The 19,662-nt window shown below is 38.5% G+C and overlaps 1 protein-coding gene across 1 annotated transcript in view; it reads right to left on the bottom strand.

Annotated features, from left to right (window-relative positions):
• The window catches only part of slx9 (SLX9 ribosome biogenesis factor), a 162,534-nt gene extending 143,154 nt beyond the window's left edge, over positions 1-19,380 (bottom strand). Inside the window, exons 1-2 of the mRNA XM_073046632.1 lie at positions 19,164-19,380; positions 18,930-19,041 (exon numbers count right to left, since the gene is read on the bottom strand). Of these exons, the coding sequence (XP_072902733.1) occupies positions 18,930-19,041; positions 19,164-19,319 (268 nt within the window). The 5' untranslated portion in view covers positions 19,320-19,380. The remainder of the gene's footprint in view (positions 1-18,929; positions 19,042-19,163) is intronic.
• Positions 19,381-19,662: the final 282 nt, after the last annotated feature.

Below are 19,662 nucleotides of genomic sequence, written 5' to 3'. Positions count from 1 at the left end.
CAATTTAAGGTAATATTCAATGTAATATATCATAGAAAGTTAACGTAGTAGGGTGTACAGTACTCACCAACATTGGCAGGTGTGTTCACTCCGGGAAATGAGTGGTTGTTGTGGTCGTCAGGATCATATCAAGCACAGCAAGGGATGAAGGAGACTCACAGAACTCTTAGATCTGCCTGCATCAGGAGATGACACCGGTTTGAAGAAAGTGGTGAGGGTTGTTTGCTTGGCAGCATTTTGTTTTTCAGCATAAATTTGTTTGTAGGGAAGAAGGGTTGACGGCAGAGAACAACTGAAATGCTGACTCCATTCTAAACTTGGGTCCGTGTCCATCGCCATTTGTGCCAAGTGTTCCAACTTCCACCATTCCCTTACCGTTGGTAAACTCCCGAGATTTCCAAATCGTCTGTTGCTTGCAGCATCTGAGAGATAGTTCACCGTAAAAAAAAATGCCTTAAATGTGGATCACACCTTGGTCGAGTGGTTGAGTCAGCGATGTTGTGTTAGGCGGCAGGAAACGCACTGTTATGTTAGGATGAATGCTGTCCAAATGTTTAGGATGGGCTGGTGCATTGTCAAGCAACAAAAGAACTTTAAAGGCAAGATTCTGTTCCCGGCAGTAGTGTCCCAGAGCTGTGTTACCTTCAGCTGATGCCGCGCTGTTTATAATTTCCAACTTTTTTTCAAGTGTTAAAGCGGTTCTCTGCCACTCGTCTGATGGCCCAGGACATGACACTGGACGCTTAGGAGGCATAAATATTTCAAGTGCAAAATCACTGCACCATAGTGTTACGAATGTGCCACAACTCTGAGGGGCCAAAGGGTACAAAGTAGCCCCCTCCTTTTTGAGAATCGCAAGATCGCTATTAATTCGGGTCTGGGACCCAGGAAATGAGAGAGAGACGTCCAGAATACACAAGTTTTGGAATGTGTCCTGGCCTCCGCAAGGCGGAACCATTGATAACGGCTATTGTCTCTTGGAGACGGACTTGTGTATTGAGTACTGTAGTATTCATTGAAGCCCTCAGGGGGTGACCAGAGTGGGCTGGTTGAGGGATTGCATCATCCCAACCTGATTGACATCTGAGACTCCATGAATAAGGATAAAAGAGGGTCTGGGGAACAACCCCTTTAGACACACCAGGAGAAACGTATGAGAACGGTGGAGGCTTGTGTGTGTGACCATCCTTGCCCGGGTGACAAGTCCTCCACGGAATGGCCTCGCTAAAGGACGAATACGGATCAAGAGCGGATAAAGGAAAGCTGGCAAGTTTCTATTCTCAAAATCTCTCTCTCTCTCCAACAATTGAAAACCCAGCGGTCCCCAAAGGCTGAAGCCTGTATGAACTGAATGAACTGAGTGACTTTTACATTTCCATTGGACAATACATTATCCCCTAGACAACGATAGAGCTATTTCTTATTGATTATTATTATACCCGCACTTTTAGATTTAGTATTGATGACGTATATTATCTGTATGTTTGCATTGATATTATTTTTGTGTATTTTTACTAATAAATACTGTTAAAAATAGTACCATCAGACTTCAAAGGACCTCTCTATCTTTGCTGGTAAGTGACCCAGTTACAGGGTTCATAACAGTAGGTAAAACCAACAAAAGTTTAAGAGCGCAAGATCGCACATGCACACCTTGCCAAAACCAATGTGAGACTGGTGGGAGTGAGATTGTGAGGTGCGCGCACCTGACTTGTATTGGCGGGAAAGCGTTGCTTCTCATTCCAACAGTGAGACTGCGAGGCATGCGCACGTGACTTGTATTGGCGGAAAAGCAGTGCTCCTTGCATAACTGAGTTTTGGATGCATATAAGGAGACGTTGGTAGAAACAGGTTCCTCACATAACTGTGAATCTGCATAGTCTGAAGACGCATATAACGAGGATAGGGTGTAGTTAATTTGGATTTTAATGAAGCACATACAGCAGTGAGACATTCTTCTCCCTCCACTCTTTAATTGCCATTGAAACAGCAATATCTGAGAGTTTAAACTTTCTTAATATTGGTAAATATTTAATAAACATACTTTGAAAGAAGTATTGTGTTTATGGTTTATCACTATTAAGCTATCGTTGTGCCACAAGTTCACTCTGGTCTACATGACATATTACAGAATGCTGCATGTTTGTATTACCTTGGTTAACACTAATTATGAGAATAATCAATATTATTAGCACAACAGATCTGTTTTGAATTTAATATGTATTTTTCTTAGCTTAGGGCATTTTACAAAGTTTTCTCATTAAAAACCTTGAAGAAAGCTTCTGGCTCAAATTACTTTTGAGAGGGTGTTTAATTCCCTGCTTAGCTTTCTACGCAATGCAGTGTAAGGGCAGTAGAGATAATATTACTATATTTAGGCACATGGTGATTGAATTTAATACATATTTTACTTAACTTTCTGCAGTTTCACAAGTTTTCTCATTGAAAACCCAAAGAAAGATTCCAGCTTGTGTGATATTTGAGATGTTTAACTCCCTGCCTAGTTTGAATGCATACATCAATCATGCATCCTCTTAACATCCTTTGTTCCAGGGGTAAAAATGTGGCCACCTCTTAATTTATTGAGACTTGCACTTCATCTTCCCCTTTCAGTTTGGAATTTTCCAACTAGAAAGTGAAGATTAATTTGGAATTCACCGAAACCTTCCCCTTTGAGTATTTCCCACTTTGCAGATGTAGACCTAGCTGCAAGTAAATGCTCTCAGACTACCTTTGTTTGGTTCCAACTTATTTTCATAAAATTGATCTTACCCACCTTATCCTTGGTCTATCCTAATCTTTTCTCATAACCACTTTGAAAGACACAATTATGGTTACTCTTACAGAGTTACAGAGCCTTAACTGGCTAAAAAGATCTACGTAAGCCTGTTCCAAAATCTTGTACTCCAAATGATGAAGTTTCTTTTTAACCAGCTATCACTTTTCTGTCAATACCTTCTGTCAATCCAGAAACTTTTTAAGAGTGTTCATCTCTTATTTTCTTTCAAACATAAAGAATAAATAGGGATTCCATCTAATCTCTCCTCAAAGCAGAGCCCTCTCAATCTAGGTCAACTGAGGCAGTCCTTTGGGTTGATGATGACTTTTTCCCAGATCTATTCCACTGATTTTACTTTGGCTAAAGAAGCCAATGGGGAATTCACAGACTCTGCCATGACTGCTTTGAGTGCAACAACGTGTTGAAGGGACTGAGTTAAATATTGGAAATAAACACAGTAGATGGATGCACTCCTACAATTTTCCTTGAGTTTCCTCATAATTCTGCATGTACATGTGGTCCTCAGTAACTTACTGGACCTGTTACTACATCTGTTCCATTTTGATGCACCATGAGCCTGACAGTTGCCTTCCGGTCATGTGGTCACTGAGTATTTCTATTTTTACTTCAGATTTCTTAAATCCACACTATTTTGTGGTATTTTAAAACTATCCAAGAAGACTCAACATTCTTCAGACATACAGTGGATTCCAGTTAATTGGTCACATCAAAACTAGTACATCTTGGCCCAATTAAGTTGCTGCCCCAATTAGCTGGTGTCTGAAGTTCCTTGGAAATAGTTAAAATGGTGTTTAAAAAAAAGACAAACTATCATTTAAGTAACAAATTATGTATTTAAATAAAATACTGAACAGATTAGAATACTGGCAATACTACTACAGTACTATAAAACTGTGTATTAGTTCCTACTAGTTATCGACGGAGGAATTTATCCAGTGTATGCTGCCATGTTTTTTGATTGACTCTAAATGAACAAAATAAGCAAAGACACCGAGTGCAGATAATGGACTGTCTTCAAACAAAGCTTTGGAGAATTGCATCTTCCAAATCTTCATTTTCATTTTAACACTGTAAGATGATTGTTGATACCTTCAACTTCTTCCTACTTCCTAACTTGTTGAAGTAGTGAAATAGTTACATTTTCAATCCCGGCTGTTTCTGACATCTCCAAGCCTGAATGCTTGAACTACAGAGAGCAAAACAGTTCTGAATTGTCTCATTGCTTATTTCTCACTAACTATCAGTTACTACAATCATTGCTTTTTGAACACAAACACACGTAACTGATACTATTTAAAAACAGCTCTAAGCAAAGGATAGTGTCTAACAGCCACATAAGTGCATGCAACTGACACTAGGTAGAAAGTGCTTGGCGACATTTTCCTGTCCCAAATAAATGAAGGGAATCCTGGCCATTTTCTCAATTAGTTTTTGTTCTTTAAGACTTGTCCCAAATAAGCAGCTGCCCTGATTAACCCATGGCCCAATTAACTGGAATCTACTGTATTTCTTTTTTGCCAAATCACTCAAAAATAATTTGTTATAAGAATGAGGGAAACATGGGAATCTAATAAAGGCAAGCCTATTCAACCACATTCTTTTTAATTGTAAACATAACAGCCAAAACAAAAGATGGGAGATCCAGGGTCAGTACCGTCAACAAAGATATGTTTAAATGAACTATTGCCACTTAAAACAGATGGAAACAATACTGGTTGTGGACAAATACGTCCTTATAGGATTCCACAGAGGAAGTGTGGCTGCAGATCAGGGATACAAGTGATTTAAGGAAACTCCCTATATCAACTATCTCGCTGGCAAACGTGCAGTCTCTGGTGAATAAAATTAATGAACTCAGAGCTAGGGTGCTGAATCAGGGGGACGTTAGGACTTCGTGTGTCCTTTAGTATTATGGAATCCTGGTTAACCCCTTCCACACCGGATGCAGCGATTCAGATCAACAGGTTTACTATACACCGTCAGGATAGATCTATAGAGTCGCTCAAAAGCAGAGGTGGAGGAGTATGCTTCATGATCAACTCTTCTTGGTGTACAAATAAATCAGTGCTGTCCCAATTCTGCTCACTAGACCTGGAATATCTAGCAGTTAAGTGCTATCGACAGTGATGACATGCTTTGAGAGATTGGTTATGACTAGATTTAACTCCTGCCTCAGCAATTTGCCTATCGCCACAATAGGTCAATGGCAGATGCAATCTCAATAGCTCTCCACACGGCTTTAGACCACCTGGACAAAGCAAACCCCTATGTCAGGATGCTTTTCATCAACTACAGCTCAGCATTTAAAACCGTCATTCCCATAATCCTGATTGAGAAGTGGGGGGGGGGGGCGTCACGTGATGACGTAGGGTCGAGACGTTGGGAATCCAGCTCCCTCGTAAAAAGTAATGAAATAGGGTTTAAATGAAGAAGAGTTAACAAATATCTACTAGAAACTATTTATAAGCAACTCAGGATTATCTTTTGATATGGCTCCTAAACCGAAACAGAAGAAAGCTACTACTTCGAAGACGGCGCAAATCGGCGGGGGAAAAGGCCTAACCGTCTGGGCGAAGCTTCAGACTCAAGTTGGATCTCCTCCCGGCGAAGTGCATGGCACTTCTGATGATGCGGGACAGGAAGTTGCAGCAATGTCGGCGGTCTCTAAGAAACGGCAAGAACAACGCATGCGCGAAAGTATGCATGAACAGATATTAACAAATCTACAAAGCCCAACCATGGCTGGAAGTGAAATTGGAAGTGGATCGGAAGCAGAAACAGACTCTTTGGGAAATTCAGAGGAAGAAGAAGAGGAAAAGAAGGAAGAGATTAAAGGAGACATAAAAGATATCCTGATATATATTATGAATGAATTAAAAGCTATAAGAAGGATGCAGAATACACTCGATAATGTGGTGGAAAAACAAAAGAAGATGGATAACAAAGTTAAAGAGATGGAAGTAAAAGTGGAAGAAAACACTGAAAGAATAGATAAGATAGAAGACAATAATCTTGCCTGGACAATAGAAAGAAAACGGATGTTGGAAAAAATGGATGCGCTTGAGAACTCTAGTAGACGAAATAATATTAAAATTGTTGGTCTTATGGAAGGTACAGAGGGAGAAAATCCAATAAAATTTTTTCAAGAATGGATTCCGAAAATTTTGGAAATGAAAGAAGGAAGTCAAGTAATTGAAATTGAAAGAGCACACAGAGCTTTAAGACCAAGACCTCAACAAGATCAAAAGCCAAGATCAATTTTGATAAAATGCTTAAGGTACCAAGATAAAGAAATGATCTTGAAGGCAGCTACTCAAGGTGCTAAAAAGAGAAATGGGCCATTGATAATAGAAGGGAAAAGAGGTTTTTTTAAATCCAGACATAAGTTATGATCTTTTGAAGAGGCGGAAGGAATTTAATCCAGTGAAAAAATCTTTATGGGAAAAGGGCTATAAATTTTTATTGAGCTACCCAGCAAAATTGATAATTTTCCTGGATAATGAAGAAAGAAGTTTTTTCGTTGACTACCGGAAAGCGGAGAAATTTGTACAAGAATTACCTGATGTCCATGAAGAGGAGTAAAGAATTATAGAAATGAAATGGACTAATGATGAAGACTGAAACAAGGTTGGACTTGATGGACACTTATAAGGAAAAAAAATAGTCGAGGAGTATTAATTGGGAGTAGAGACATTAATTATTTTCTTTTTTTTTCTTCACTAATATATTTTCTTTTCTTTTTGCGGGGGAGCTGGAGGAGCTCCTGATTGATGGCTGCGAGTTTCACGTGTACAATCATGGCGATTGCCATGACCCGTAAAATGGGAGGGGGGGGGTAATGTTGTGTTCTTTTTATTCGCAACATTAGTGGGGGGGTATTTTGTTTTTTTTCTTATATATTAGTTATTTTTCTTCTTTTTTGCCTGGATGGTTGGGGAGAGACTCATAGCATCATGGAGAATTTTAAAGAGTTCCCAAGGTATTATGAATGATTAATTTACTTAATTTTTTAAGTTTTAATGTTAATGGAATTAATGGACCTGTGAAAAGAAAAAGAGTTTTAACATATATTAAGAAAATGAAAGGAGATATAGCTTTTTTTACAAGAAACACATTTAACAGAAACAGAACATAAGAAATTAAAGAGAGATTGGGTTGGAAATGTCATTGCAACTTCATTTAATTCAAAATCGAGAGGAGTTGCAATTTTGGTTAATAAATCTTTACCAATTAAAATACAAAATGTAATAATTGATTCTGGGGGGAGATATGTGATTATACATTGTCAAATTTTTTCAGAATTATGGACTTTTATGAACATTTATGCACCAAATGAAAATGATGCAAAATTCATACAAGAAGTTTTTTTGAACTTGGCTGATGCACATGATAAAATATTAATAGGTGGAGATTTTAATTTTTGTTTAGATCCAGTTTTGGATAGGTCAACTAAAGTTGCTACAAAATCAAAAGTAACAAAACTAACTTTATCATTAATGAAAGATTTAAACCTGATTGATATATGGAGAAAAATTAATCCAAGAGAAAGAGATTATTCATTTTATTCAAATAGACATAAAACTTACTCAAGGATTGATTTTTTTTTATTACCAAAAAATATTCAAGATAGAGTGAAAAGTGTGGAATTATATAAAGCAAGAATATTGTCAGATCATTCCCCCTTGATAATGACAATGATAATGATGGATAAGGAGGAATCGATCTATAGATGGAGATTTAATTCAATTTTATTAAAACGTCAAGATTTTTGTGATTTTATGAAAAAACAAATTCAATTTTTTTTGGATACAAATCTACATTCAGTTGAGGATAAAATTGTATTATGGGAAGCGATGAAAGCATATTTAAGGGGTCAGATTATAAGTTATACATCTAAAATTAAGAAGGAATACACAGCAGAAATAGATCAATTGGAAAAAGATATCATAAAGTTAGAAAAAGAATCTCAAAGATATATGACAGAAGAAAAAGGAAGACAACTTGTTAATAAAATCTACAATATAATACACTCCAGACATATCGTACAGAAAAAGTAATTATGAGAACTAAACAGAAATATTACGAACTAGGTGAAAGATCACATAAAATTCTTGCTTGGCAGTTGAAAACAGAACAAGCTTCTAAAACAATAAATGCAATTAGAACAAGTGTAAATAAGGTTACGTATAAGCCTTTAGAAATTAATGAAACTTTAAAAAAATTTTATACTGAACTATATCAATCAGAATCACAAAATAAGATTGCTGAGATAGATAAATTTTTATTACAAATAACCTTTCCAAAATTAAATTTGGAAGAACAGAAAGGATTGGATATGCCCTTTACATTAAAAGAGGTTGAAGAAGCTTTAGGATCACTTCAGAGTAATAAATCCCCAGGAGATGGTTTTCCTCCTGAATTTTATAAAAAATTTAAAGATTTATTAATTCCTCCTTTTATGGAATTAATATACCAAGTGGAAAGAATGCATAAACTCCCACAATATTTTTTAACAGTGATCATAACTGTATTGCCAAAAAAAGATAGAGATCCTTTAAAACCAACATCATATAGGCCTATTTCTTTGTTGAATACAGATTATAAAATACTAGCAAAAATTTTATCTAATAGAATATCTAAATATTTACCAAAATTAATACATATGGATCAAACAGGTTTTATTAAAAACAGACAATCAATGGATAATATAACCCGGTTACTTAGTATAATTCATTTGGCACAAAAAAGAGAGGAAATGAGTGTGGCAGTTGCTTTGGATGCAGAAAAAGCATTTGATAGATTGGAATGGGATTTTTTATTTAAGGTATTGGAAAAATATGAGTTAGGAAAATCTTTTATACAATGGATTAAAACTTTAAATACTAATCCTCAAGCTAAAGTAGTTACAAATGGTCAGATTTCAACACCATTTTGTTTAATGAGGTCAACTAGACAAGGCTGCCCATTATCACCTGCTTTATTTGTATTGGCAATAGAACCATTAGCTGAATTAATTAGAACAGATTCAGATATTGGGGGCTTTACAGTTAATCAAGAAGAATATAAGATTAATTTATTTGCTGATGATGTTTTGATTTATTTAACAAAACCATTGCAATCTTTGCAAAGATTATCTTTTAGATTGGAAGAATATGGGAAAATATCAGGGTATAAAGTAAATTGGGATAAAAGTGAAATTTTACCCCTTACCAAAGGAAATTATAATCAATGTTGATTAGCAACTCAATTTCGATGGTCAATAAATGGGATAAAATATTTAGGTATTAGAGTTGATAATGATGTAAAAAATCTATATAAACAAAATTATTTGCCATTATTAAAAAAAATAAAAGAGGATCTTGATAAATGGATGATGTTACCAATAACATTAATAGATAGAGTTAATGCTGTAAAAATGAATATATTTCCTAGATTGCAATATTTATTTCAAACTTTACCAATACAATTACCTCAGAAGTTTTTTCAAGAACTGAATAAATATGTAAGGAAATTTCTTTGGAAAGGAAAGATGTCAAGAATATCATTGGAAAAATTGACCTGTAAATTTGATTTAGGAGGGTTACAACTTCCAAATTTTAAGAATCATTATAAAGCAAATCAACTTAGATTTATTGCGTCTTTTTTTGATGAAGAAAAACCGGCATGGATTAGAATAGAATTAGATAAGATAGGAGAAAACATACCAGAAGATTTTATATATAAATGGGAATCCAAATGGATACGGGAAAAAAAAGAATCTCCTATATTAAGACACTTGATTGATTTATGGAATAAGGTAAATATGGACGATGAGATAAAGAAATCTTTATTAGCAAAAAGAACTAATTCAAAATAGGCTTATTCCTTTTACAATGGATAATAAACTTTTACACAATTGGTTCCAAAAGGGGATTAAATATATAGGTGATTGTTTTGAAGGAGGTATATTGATGTCGTTTGATCAATTAAAAAATAAATATAAAATATCAAATAACACTCTTTTCTGTTATTTTCAATTAAAAGCCTATTTACGAGAAAAGCTGGGTCAAACAATGTTGATACCAAAACCTAGTGAAATAGAAATATTAATTCAGAAAGGAAAAATTAAAAAATTTACATCTTGTATGTATAATGTGATTCAAAAACAGACAATTAAATTAGGAATTCATAAATCAAGACAAAAATGGGAATTTGATTTGAATGTTAAAATTGATGGAAAAAACTGGTCAAGATTATGTTCTGATAGTATGAGAAATACAATAAATGTTCGACTTAAGATTAATACAATATAATTTTTACATCAATTATATATAACACCACAGAAAATAAATAGATTAAATTCAAATATGTCTGACCAATGTTTTCGATGTAATCAAGAAATTGGTACTTTTTTACATTCTACTTGGTCTTGTTTTGAAATTCAACCATTTTGGATAAATTTAAGACTTTTATTGGAACAAATTACTGGAGTACAACTCCCACATAGTCCACTATTATTTTTATTAGGAGACATTGAAGGGACAATACTGAAACTTAAATTGACTAAGTATCAGAAAAAATTTATAAAAATTGCATTGGCAGTAGCCAAAAAAATTATCGCAGTTAGTTGGAAATCTGATTTATATTTAACTATGGATCGTTGGAATAATGAAGTTATTCCAAGTTGTATTCCACTTGAAAAAATTACATATAATCTAAGAAATGTATATGATATATTTTTGAAAATTTGGTTCCCATACTTATAAAAGATAGTATTAAATACATAGGTCCTTTGAAGATAAAATTATAAAGTAATTGGGGAAAGTAAAAATAAATATCAAAATTATTTTGAACTCCATGGAGCATGTGGGGATCCTCCGATATCCAGGCAATTTTTCTCTTCTTTCCTTTTTTTCTTTCTTTAGATAAGGGTTAAGGGGGGGAAGGTTAAGGGGAGGGGGGAGGGTCAATATTATTTTTCTTACTATTTTATTATCACATTTTTTCTTTGTAATTTCTAAAAAATTAATAAATAAATAATAATTTAAAAAAAGAGAAGTTGCAGAACCTGGGCCTCTGTTCCTCCCCCTGCAATTGGATCCTCGACTTCCTAACCAGAAGATCACAATCTATGTGAATTGGTGATAACATATCCTCTTCGTTGACAACCAACACTGGCACACCTCAGGGGTGTGTGCTTAGCCCACTGCTCTACTCTCTATATACACATGACTGTGTGGCTAGGCACAGCTCAAATACCATCTATAAATTTGCTGACGATTCAGCCAAAGCTTTGTTTGAATCTCAGGTGGTGACGAGAAGACGTACAGGAACGAAATATGCCAACTAGTGGAGTGGATGTCACAGCAACAACCTGGCACTCATCCTCAGTAAGACAAAAGAGCTGATTGTGGACTTCCAGAAGAGCAAGACGAAGGAACACATACCAATCCTCATAGAAGGATCAGAAGTGGAGAGAGTGAGCAATTTCAAGTTCCTGGGTGTCAAGATCTCTGAGGATCTAGCCTGGTCCCAATATATCAATTTGGTGCGTCAACAAATACACTCAAAAACTTCTATAGATGTACCGTGGAGAGCACTCTGACAGGCTGCATCACTGAATACGTACACAACACTGGAAGAACTCAGCAGGTCAGGCAGCGTCCGTGAGAAAAGAGTAGCCAGCGTTTCAGGCCAAGACCCTTCATCAGGAATGGGGCATCACTATCTGGTACCAGGCTACTGCACAGGACTGAAAGAAGCTGCAGAAGGTTGTAAACTTAGTCAGCTCTATCTTAGGTACCAGCCTACAAACTACCCAGGACATCTTCAGGAAGGGGTGTCTCAGAAAGGCAGCGTCCATTATTAAGGACCTCCAGCATCCAGGGCATGCCCTTTTCTCACTGTTACCATCAGGTAGGAGGTATAGAAGTCTGAAGGCACACATTCAGGAACAGCTTCTTCCCCTCTGCCATCTGATTTCTAAATGGATATTGAACCCTTGGACACTACCTCACTTTTTCAATATATATTTTTTCTGTTTTTGCATGATTTTTAATCTATTCAATATACATATTCTGTAATTGATTTACTTATTTGTTTATTATTATTTTATTTTGTTTTTTTTTTCTCCTGCATTATGTATTGCATTGAACTGCTGCTGCTAAGTTAACAAATTTCATGACACATATCACTTGAAATTTGTTAATACCTGATTCTGTTTCTGGTTCTGAAATGCAATGAATTTAAGTGATTTTTTTTAATATATTGTCTACCACTTCAATTATGGAATGGGTTGGGGGGGGGGGGGCGAACAGGGAATAAGCAACAAAGAAAGCAGAGTATTTTCTCTTGAAAAGTTAATCTATTGTATACTTGCCCCGGAAATTAATCATCTTACTTCTGCAGTTCTAATCTATTGCCTTAATAAGCAACACACACAAAATGCTGGTCGAACACAGCAGACCAGGCAGCATCTATAGGAAGAAGTACAGTTTACGTATCGGGCCGAGACCCTTCGTCAGGACTGATGAAGGGTTTCGGCCCGATACATCAACTGCACTTCTTCCTTTTGATGCTGCCTGGCCTGCTGCGTTCCACCAGCGTTTTCTGTGTGTTGCTTGAATTTCCAGCATCTGCAGATTTCCTTGTGTTTGCGACTTTGATAAGCTGTTTATTTCAACTCTAATTGTGCTTTCTTTTCTTGCTCATTCTTTGTACCTTTAAATACAAAGACAAAATAAATTGCAGGCACAATTCAATTGGTTAAGGCACTGCAGACTTTGGTTGAAATGTTTAACTGGTTTAAGTCATAGAACACTACAGCACTGAAAAAGGCCCTTTGGCCTATCTAGTCTGTGCCAAACTATTATTCTTTTTAGTCCCATCAACCTGCACCTAAACAATAGCCCTCTGTAGTATTGATGTAACTCAGACACCGCAGTATATTGAACAACCATGTTTATTCAACAGACTTCCATTTTCCTTAACCACCGTTCTGTTCTGACGTCATATGCACACTGACCTACGGATACTCACACAGTACATTACATCCCCCTTCTCAAGATTTTTTTTTACCAAACTGTGAATTATCAAAACAATGCCTTTCTTATATTGCAACATTAAACAAAAAAAAATCTTAACTTCTTATACTGTGTTCTGCACTGTATCTTACAATAGTAACAGCAGTATATTTTCTTTTACTAACATAGACTAATAAACCTTTTATTTCACACCTTGGAAAACATATAACATGTGTGACTTCACCTCAAACTGTGTGATAGGTAGATCTAGTCTCTGTATCTCGCTGGAAGTTTGACTTGTCTCCCAGACCGTGTGTGATACAACTGTGACTGTGCTTGTCCTTCATCAGTGTCAGTCTCTCGAGTGACCTCTGTGACTTTGCGGTCTGCATTTCCACCTCTGTCAGCCTGCGCTGAACCTTCACCTGTTTCGTCGCGCCCCTCACTCTTGGTGTCGTTTGTTTCCATATCTGTATCTGTGGAAATGTCCTGTGCACCTGTATGTGGAAACTCCCTCTCGCCTGTCTTCAGCAGATGCTTCCTGATCCTCCTGTAGACTCTTCCATCCGGCGTGCGAACTATGAAGGATTTTGGTTGCTGATGCCTGTTCACAACCACAGCTGGCTGCCAAGTGTCTCCTCTCTGTATTCTGACATTTTCACCTGTATGCAGATCTGGCAACTGTCCTGTATGTCTGTCATAGTAGCTCTTTTGCTTTATTTGCTTGTCATGTACTTGAGCATTACCTTCAGGAGTCAGTAGAGTTGTGGATGTTGGCAGTTTGGACTTCAGACGACATCCCATCAACAGCTGTGCAGGAGAGAACCCCACACCCTCAATCGGTGTGTTGTGGTATTCAAACAGAGCAATGTAAGGGTCACCGTTGCTGCTCTGTGCCTTCTTGAGCATGTTCTTCACAGTTTGTACAGTTCTCTCTGCTTGTCCATTAAACTGAGCGTGCCCAGAACTGGAAGTAACATGTTGAAATTCCCAGCTTTCTGAGAACCCTCTAAACTCACCACTGGCGGATTGTGGACCATTGTCACTAATGACAATATCTTGAATACCATGCCTTGAGAATGTCGACTTCATTGCGGTAATGACACCTTGACTGGAAGTGTCACTTAACTTGGTGATCTCCGGATATTTTGAATAGTAGTCCACACAAAGCAGATATTCTGCACCATTGTAGTGAAAGAGATCTGTGCCAAGCTTCTCCCATGGTCTTCCTGGTAGTGGATAGGGAAGCAAAGGCTCTCTTGGATTGCTGTTTTTGTTTTCATTACAGACAGCACACTGAGACACAATGTCCTCTATCTGAGTTGACATACCTGGCCAATAGAGAATGTCCCTTGCTCTTTTTTTACATTTCACTATCCCCAGGTGTGACTCATGAATTCTGTTGAGCATTTCCTGTCTCATTTGTTTTGGTACGACGAGTTTTGCCGCTTTGAACATTAGTCCTGGTGCATAGCTGATTTCCTCTTTAAATGTCCAGTATTTCTGCATTTCTTTTGAAACATCTTTTCTTTCTGTTGGCCATCCTTTCATTGTCATGTCTCTTAACATTTGCATTTCAGGATCATCTGCAGTCGCTTTCCTGAACATGTTCAACTTCTCCTCAGAGATAGGTAGCTGAGGTGTAATCCAGTTGACCTCCAGCTCTCTTCCTAGCAACTCTTCCTTTTGCTCTTTGAGGTAAGCACGACTCAAAGCATCAGCGATGTACAGTTCTTTTCCTGGCTTATATGTGACTGTGAGAGTGTACCTCTGTAGCCTGAGAAGCATCATTTGCAGCCTCATAGGAGCTTGGTGAAGTGGCTTTTTGAAGATGCTCTCAAGTGGTTTGTGATCACTCTCAACCTGGATTTCTTTGCCATACACATATTGGTGGAACTTCTCACACCCATAAACTATGGCAAGTAATTCCTCGATTTGAGCATATCAGCGTTGACAGTCCGTAAGTGCTCGTGCTCCATTCCACAGGCCTCCCATCCTGCAGTATAACAGCTCCTATTCCTTCCGAACTGGCATCCACAGACATCAGTTTATTGACTTCATAGAACTTGAGTGCTGGTGCATTGGTAACCAACTGCTTCAATGCGTCAAAACTTTTCTTTTGTTCGTCTTCCCAATGCCATTCAGTGTTGTTGTCTAGTAGCTTTCGAAGTGGAGCGCTGACCTCTAATAAGTTGGGAATGAATTTGGCAAGATACTGTATCATGCCCATGAACCTCAATAGTTCTTGCTTATCTTCGGGTGGTGGTAGTTGTACCACAGCCCTGACCTTTTCATTATCTGGTTTTAGCCCATCAGCGCTGAGTACGTGACCTATGTATTTGATCTCTGTAGTTCTGATCCTACATTTACTTTTGTTCAGTTTTAGATTGTTCTCACGTGCTGTCTCCAGGAGCTTCCTCAGTCTCTGATCATGTTCCTCAATTGTGTCACCCCATACCAGCAAATCATCAATGGTGTTGACCACTCCGTCCAGGCCTTCAATCATTTGTGCCACTGACCTCTGGAATACCTCTGATGCAGAAGAAATCCCAAAGGGAATACACAGGAAACGATATCTCACTATGGGCGTGTTGAAAGTGCCTAATTTGGAACTTTCCTCATCCAGCTTGATCTGCCAGAAACCTTGATTTGCATCTAATACTGAAAAGTATTTCGCATTAGGCATGCGGGAGACAACCTCTTCAACCGTGAGCAGCGGATAGTGCTCTCTTTTGATGGCTTAGTTGAGATCTTGTGAATCCATGCAAATACTCATCTTTTTTTCTGTAACCACTGTCACCATACTACTCACCCAGTCGGTCGATTCTACTTGTCTTGTTATGACTCCCATCTGTTCCATTCTGTGTAGCTCCTCCACTACTCGATCCCTGAGAGCTACTGGAATCTTTCTCGGAGCATGCACGACTGGTGCAACAGTTGGATCAATCTGGATATGGTGTTTCCCTGGTAAACATCCTAGTCCAGAAAACAAGTCAGCAAAGTCTTTGAGAATGTCATTTTCTTTCTCAACACCATAGATTCGCTTCACCAGGCCTAGCTTTGTGCCTGTTGCTTTGCCCAGTATTGCTGTAACATGTTGTTGTACTATCTCAAACTCTATCTTGTGTTTCTGTCCTTTGTGTACACAGATGAGTGTTTCCTTCCCAATGGCGCCATCTTGTGGCCGAAATATGCAACAAGCTTGCAGGTGGATTTTCTCAGTCTTCCTCTGATGTCCAGTGAAATGAATGTTTCTGCTGACATTACATTGCACTTTGCCCCAGTGTCAAGCTTAAATGTCACATTCCTCCTGTTTATTATCAGATCTTGAGTCCAATCATCTTCATCCTCCCTCTGCATTGTCAATATTCTTGATGCATACATCCTGTTCCACTTCAATTGTGCCAATGAACATGTCACTGTTGCCCTCACTCTGTTCCACAGCATGCATTTTCCTTGCGTGCCCCTGCGATTTGCACATCTTTGCAAAGTGATTTTTTTCCTGCATAATTTGCAGGTCTTACCAAAGGCTGGACATTTCCTGTATCCATGTACATAACCACATCTGTTGCAATTAACTTCCTTTTGATCATCCTGTGGAGCTGGCTTTGTCCTACTCTTGTCAGTTTTCAGTTTTTATTTTGTGCACATCAACCTCTTCATTAAGCACTTTAACCTGACTTGACATGACCTCGCTGGCACGGCAAACATCAATCGCCTTTTCTAATGTAAGCTCCGCCTCTCTCACTTGATCATCTCGTATGCTGCATACAATCCTCTGTTGCATATTAAAGAATCATGCAATTGTCTGAACTCACAGTTTTTTGCCTTGTTCTTCAAATCTGTTACATATGCGTCTATGGTCTCTGTCGGTCCTTGAGCCCTTGTGTCCGACGTACGGTAGGTTTTTTCTCGGTTCGCAGTAATCTTGAAACTTTTTCTTCAACACTTCAATTTTATCTTGCTCATCATCTTGGAAGACAAACGTGTTGCAAACCTTTACTGCCTCTGCCCCCGGCACATGCAGAAACGTAGCACACTGCACTTTCTCCGTCTTTTCAGCTACGCCGCTAGCGATGCAAAACAGCTCAAACTGCAGGATCCATATTTTCCAGATCACAGCAAGATTACCTCGTAGTCTTAAACTTGACGGTGGCTGTAACAGTGACATCTTTCACTCCTTTTTTTTCACAATTACTTCTGACACCATGTAGTATTGATGTGACTCGGACACCGCAGTATATTGAACAACCACATTTATTCAACAGACTTCCATTTTCCTTAACCACCGTTCTGTTCTGATGTCATATGCACACTGACCTACGGATACTCACACAGTACATTACACCCTCCATATCCCTCCCATCCACGTACAGGCTGCAGTGATGACTGTCTTTGTGGCTCTGAACTCATTACCATGAACTTTAGTTCTGAATGTTATTTGCAAACTTTTTATTGTTTGCACAATTAGCTCTTTTGTTTTGCACATTGAGTGTTTGACTGTCTTTTAATGGGTTCTATTGGGTTTCTCTATTTCGTGGCTGTCTGTAAGGAAACAAATCTCAAGGTTGCATACACTATACTTACTTTGATAATAAATGTATTTTGAACGTATTCAAGATTTGGTTTATTACTGAAATTGAATCTGCATCCACCACTTCCACTGACACTCTCACCACCCTGAATGAAGCTCTCCCTCATGTTCTCCTTAAACATTTCATCTTTCATCCTTAATCCATGATGTCTAGTTCTAGTCTCTCCGACCCTCATCTACCTTATTTATATCCCTCATAATTTTGTATACCTCTATCAAATCTTCCCTCATTCTCCTATACTCCAGGGAATAGTCCTAATCTATTCAATCTTTCCCTTTCACTCCGGCCCTCAATGCCTGGCAACATCCTTATAGATTTTCTCTGTACTCTTTCCATCTTATTGACATTTTTCCTGTAGATAGATAACCAGAACTGCGCACAATACTCAAAATCAGGTTTCACCAATATTTTATACAACTTCAACATAAGACCACAACTCCTCTGCTCAATATTTTGACTTACAAAGGCCAATGTGGCAAAAGCTCTCTTTACAAACCTATCCACACTTTGAAGTTATGTCTGTTTTCCGAGACCCGCTGTTCTACCACACTCCTCAGTGCCTTACTGCTCACCATGCAAGACCTACTCTGCTCTGTCCTTCTGCAGTGCAACACCTCACAGTTGTCTGCATTAACTTCCATCTACCGTTTCTCAGCACATTTTCCCAGTTGTCCAGATCCTGCAAGCTTTGATAACCTTCCTCACTTTCCACTACACCCCCAATGTTCCAAATGTGGTTTAACCCAGTTGAAAGTTTTAGCCACTTGAAAAGAATTTACTTCCTTATGCCCAGCTCATAGACTTCAAATAATTCAGTAAAAAGAGAATGAATGATGGTGTATTAACCCTGCTGTTTCAAAATCAATTTTCTTCATTTTATGTGAAGAACAAGTTTCCTTTGTGATCCTCCATACAACAGCCACTCTCATGTAAACGTTATTATTCAGATAAACAAGCATAAAAGTTTGTAGAATCAGCTGGCATTAATCTGATTCACAAATATTTGCACAGGAAAACAAGACATAAATAAACTCTTACAATAAAGTTGTGCCTAGACCAAAGTGCGTTTGGTCATTGTGCTTTGTGTTGAAAAATAAATATCAAGTAATCCGGATTCAAAATTAAATTCACAGACAACAATGTAACTGAAAGCAATAATTGCTCAGAATGGGGGAGTGAGCATGTGTTCAGAGTCTTAGGACTGCCACTTTAAACCATGAAAACCGATTTAGCCAAAAATGCTGCTTCCCAACTAAAAAGTATGGAACAGCCAAATTGCTGAGTTACTCATTGAACAGGCATGAAACAGACTGAATTATTCAGTCTAATTTTCCAGGCTGTGAAAGCACATAAGCAAGCTTGAAAAAGCAATTGAAAGTTATTCCCAACCTAATTTTTCAGGAAGTACTGATGAAAATTCCCTGGCAACCTCGACATACAATCGTGGCTCGATCCACGAAAAGTGTTGCAATGGTTTGTGAAGATCGATGCAATTCCAACATCACGGTACAAACTCGGGCGTTTTAACCTTACCTTTTTTACTGGATGCCACGGTCTTGCAGTCTTCATCATCCAGTTTTCTAACCAGCAACTTCGGATCGATCTTGGTACCAGCGAAGATCGAAGTCGACAAGTGATCGGCATCCTGAGCGACGAACAGGAGAGAGTTAGGTCAGTGAAGTTGAAGGGAACTTTCCCGAGAGCAGCTCACAATCTGCCGGCGTCTCGTCCGGTTTGGGCCGGAGCTGCCTCCCTGCCATCACTCACCTCCTTCAGCTGACTTCTGACAGCCGCGGGGAGTGGAAGCGGTGGCCAAGACAGAGAGGAATCTCGGGGAGGCTCACTCTCCGCCTTCGCCGACCCCGTCAACTTCACGGCAGCAGGATGCAACCTGAACCGAGCCCGCTTCGCTTTCCCCACCATTGCCGTCTCTGTTGTCAAGGGCGACACACGTGCCTGAGCCTGGTCCGACCGCTAAACCTTCCGACCTGCCAGACTCTCCCGGGCTACGGTTTCGGGTCCGCCGGTGGGGGGCGGATCTGTTGTGGCCCGAGAGAATCAGCTGATAGTTTGGAGAGAAGTTGGGGTCCCGTACCCACGTTTAGTTTCTATGGACAGTGGTCGATGGAGGTGACAACGAGTCATAGACAGTCCCCGAGTTATGAACTGGTTCCATTTTTATAGACGTCGATTTTGTTCTTGTTGGAAAATACATAAAATCGGTCGATCTGGGTAACTAGACCTCTTCAGCATTGCTACCCTTCGT

The sequence above is a fragment of the Hemitrygon akajei genome, chromosome 5 (genome assembly GCF_048418815.1).
Source record: "Hemitrygon akajei chromosome 5, sHemAka1.3, whole genome shotgun sequence".
Classification (NCBI taxonomy): Eukaryota; Metazoa; Chordata; class Chondrichthyes; order Myliobatiformes; family Dasyatidae; genus Hemitrygon; species Hemitrygon akajei.
Note: the sequence above shows the minus strand (reverse complement) of the source record. Positions and strands in the feature narration are given on the sequence as shown.